The 2,305-nt window shown below is 41.1% G+C and overlaps 1 protein-coding gene across 1 annotated transcript; it reads left to right on the top strand.

Annotated features, from left to right (window-relative positions):
* Nucleotides 1-265: 265 nt before the first annotated feature.
* Nucleotides 266-1,984, top strand: LOC142832052 (resistin-like beta). Its single transcript, XM_075942748.1, has 3 exons — nt 266-404; nt 1,244-1,321; nt 1,857-1,984. Exons 1-3 carry the CDS (start codon nt 266-268, stop codon nt 1,982-1,984), a joined length of 345 nt encoding a protein of 114 aa, XP_075798863.1.
* Nucleotides 1,985-2,305: the final 321 nt, after the last annotated feature.

Below are 2,305 nucleotides of genomic sequence, written 5' to 3'. Positions count from 1 at the left end.
GGTTTACAGTTCCACAAGAGGATAGCATCTCTCCCAGACAAAACCTATCTTGAACATTCTGGTGAGTGAATCTGCTTTTGTTAATCCTCCCTACTACTTCAAAAATTTATAAGAACCACATTATGGATATTGAAGTTCGTCCCTATTTACTCCCTTGGCATTAGACATTATCGTCGTCTCTCTTCATTCATGGCCACACCAGAGCTCAGAGATTCACCTTCTTCCTCTTTTCCTTCCAGCTCCAGAAGACAGACTTTCTACAAGCATGAAGTCTATAACATGGTTCCTTCTCATCTTCATCTCTCTTCTCCATCTGATGATCCCAGTGCACACTCAGGCCTCCAAAGACTCTTCAGTGAATAAAAAGATCCAGGAAGCTCTCAATAGTAGAAGTCACCATTTGGGTAAGAAAAATTTGAGCTTAATCCTTACTTATGCAATCTAAACTTTTGCTTCATCTCTATCCCAATCGTAGACCCCAGCCTCTGATTAAGTCCACTGTAGCCCTACTTTCTCATCAGGGATTCATTTATCCTCCTACTCCTTCCTGTGCTTTTGCTCAAAAATTTGATGAGGAATAAGAAGGGTAGTAGCTGTAATGTAAGAATACATTGTTTTTTTTTTTTTTTTGTTTTTTTTTTTTTTTTTTGTTTTTTCGAGACAGGGTTTCTCTGTGGTTTTTGGAGCCTGTCCTGGAACTAGCTCTTGTAGACCAGGCTGGTCTCGAACTCACAGAGATCCGCCTGCCTCTGCCTCCCGAGTGCTGGGATTAAAGGCGTGCGCCACCACCGCCCGGCTGTAAGAATACATTGTGATTCAAGGATATTTCACAGACTCGAGTTTGTTCATTTAACTTTTATAGCCAATTTATGAGCTAAGAGCAACTACTACTTGCACTTCATAAACTAAGAAATGAAATCTGGTGTCTGGAGAGATGACAAAGGGTTAGGAGGACCCAGGTTGATTCCTAGCACCCACTCACATGGTGACTCACAAACATTTGTAACTCTTGCACCAGAGGATCTGACTGAGGCATGCATTTGATGCACAAACAAACATGTGGGCAAAACACCCTTTCACATAAAAAGGGTTTTAAAAATAAACTAAACCTTAAAAGTTAGTGAGTAACCTGACTTTAGGAAGTGGATGGGTGGAAAGCAACTCTAAGACCAAAGAAACCTTTCAAGGTGGATATGAGAAATCAAGAACACGAGCAATGCCCTTTGTTCCCTACTACTCAGAGCACCCTCTCTTCCAGAGCCTAAGAAGCTCTCCTGCATGAGTGTCAGCGCATCAGGCAGATGGGCCTCCTGTCCTGCTGGTGAGTAACTGCACAAGAAGAATTTTTGAGCAATATGTCCTACGTTATTCTGCATCAATTTTCTAATATCAAATTATTAAATTAAATTTGTATTACCATGGAGGTGAGCCACAGTCCCCAGTACCAAGCCCTACTGATTTTCAGTGCATTTAAGATGCTATGGAGAGAAATAGAGTTTTTGTTTTTCCTTTCATTTCTTTCTGTTGTACTCTCAGATGCAAGCCAGCATCATCTTTGTCTGGTAGTGGATTTGTTCCTTATTTCTTTCCCAGTCTATTCCCTTGCATTGCTAGGCAGGGAGCCAACACAGAGGTTAATTTCTCAATTGAATGACCTTGAATCTCCAAAATGTTTTGTTTAAGTGATGTTTTTTGCTTAAGAACTGTAAGTGACATGTTTCCTGAAGATACTTTCTAAAATTGAATTATTTTACATAAGCCTAGATGTCCCCATGAGATTTTAAAGAACAGTTGGGGACTTACCATGTCATTACAATACAAGGTCACTGATGTCTGTGTCTCACATGAACATGCAGGGATGGCTGTCACTGGTTGTGCCTGTGGCTATGGTTGTGGATCGTGGGATGTCCAGAATGGAATTACTTGCCACTGTCAGTGCGCAGGCATGGACTGGACCGCCGCCCGCTGCTGCCAACTGGTTTGAGAATGAGGAGACTGAGAACCCAACTATGAAATGAGGACCATGATGAAACCATGGTCTCCATCAGAAAACCTGATTCACTGTGTCCATAATAAAAATATGTTACCCAATAATTCTTTTTGGGTAACATAGACTCATCTGTACCTGTGCTTGTTTATGTGTAGTGCTACTACTTCTAGCCTGGGTACCTGTTGACAGAAAATATTTTGGTAATTCAGTGATTTCACCTCAACATAGCATGTAAGATGGGTAGTGAAGAAAGATATGGAAGGAATAGGAAAATGGACTTACCCTCTGGCTCTCCTACTACCTTATGATTTAACA

This window comes from Microtus pennsylvanicus, chromosome 1, assembly GCF_037038515.1.
Source record: "Microtus pennsylvanicus isolate mMicPen1 chromosome 1, mMicPen1.hap1, whole genome shotgun sequence".
Taxonomy (NCBI): domain Eukaryota; kingdom Metazoa; phylum Chordata; class Mammalia; order Rodentia; family Cricetidae; genus Microtus; species Microtus pennsylvanicus.
Note: the sequence above shows the minus strand (reverse complement) of the source record. Positions and strands in the feature narration are given on the sequence as shown.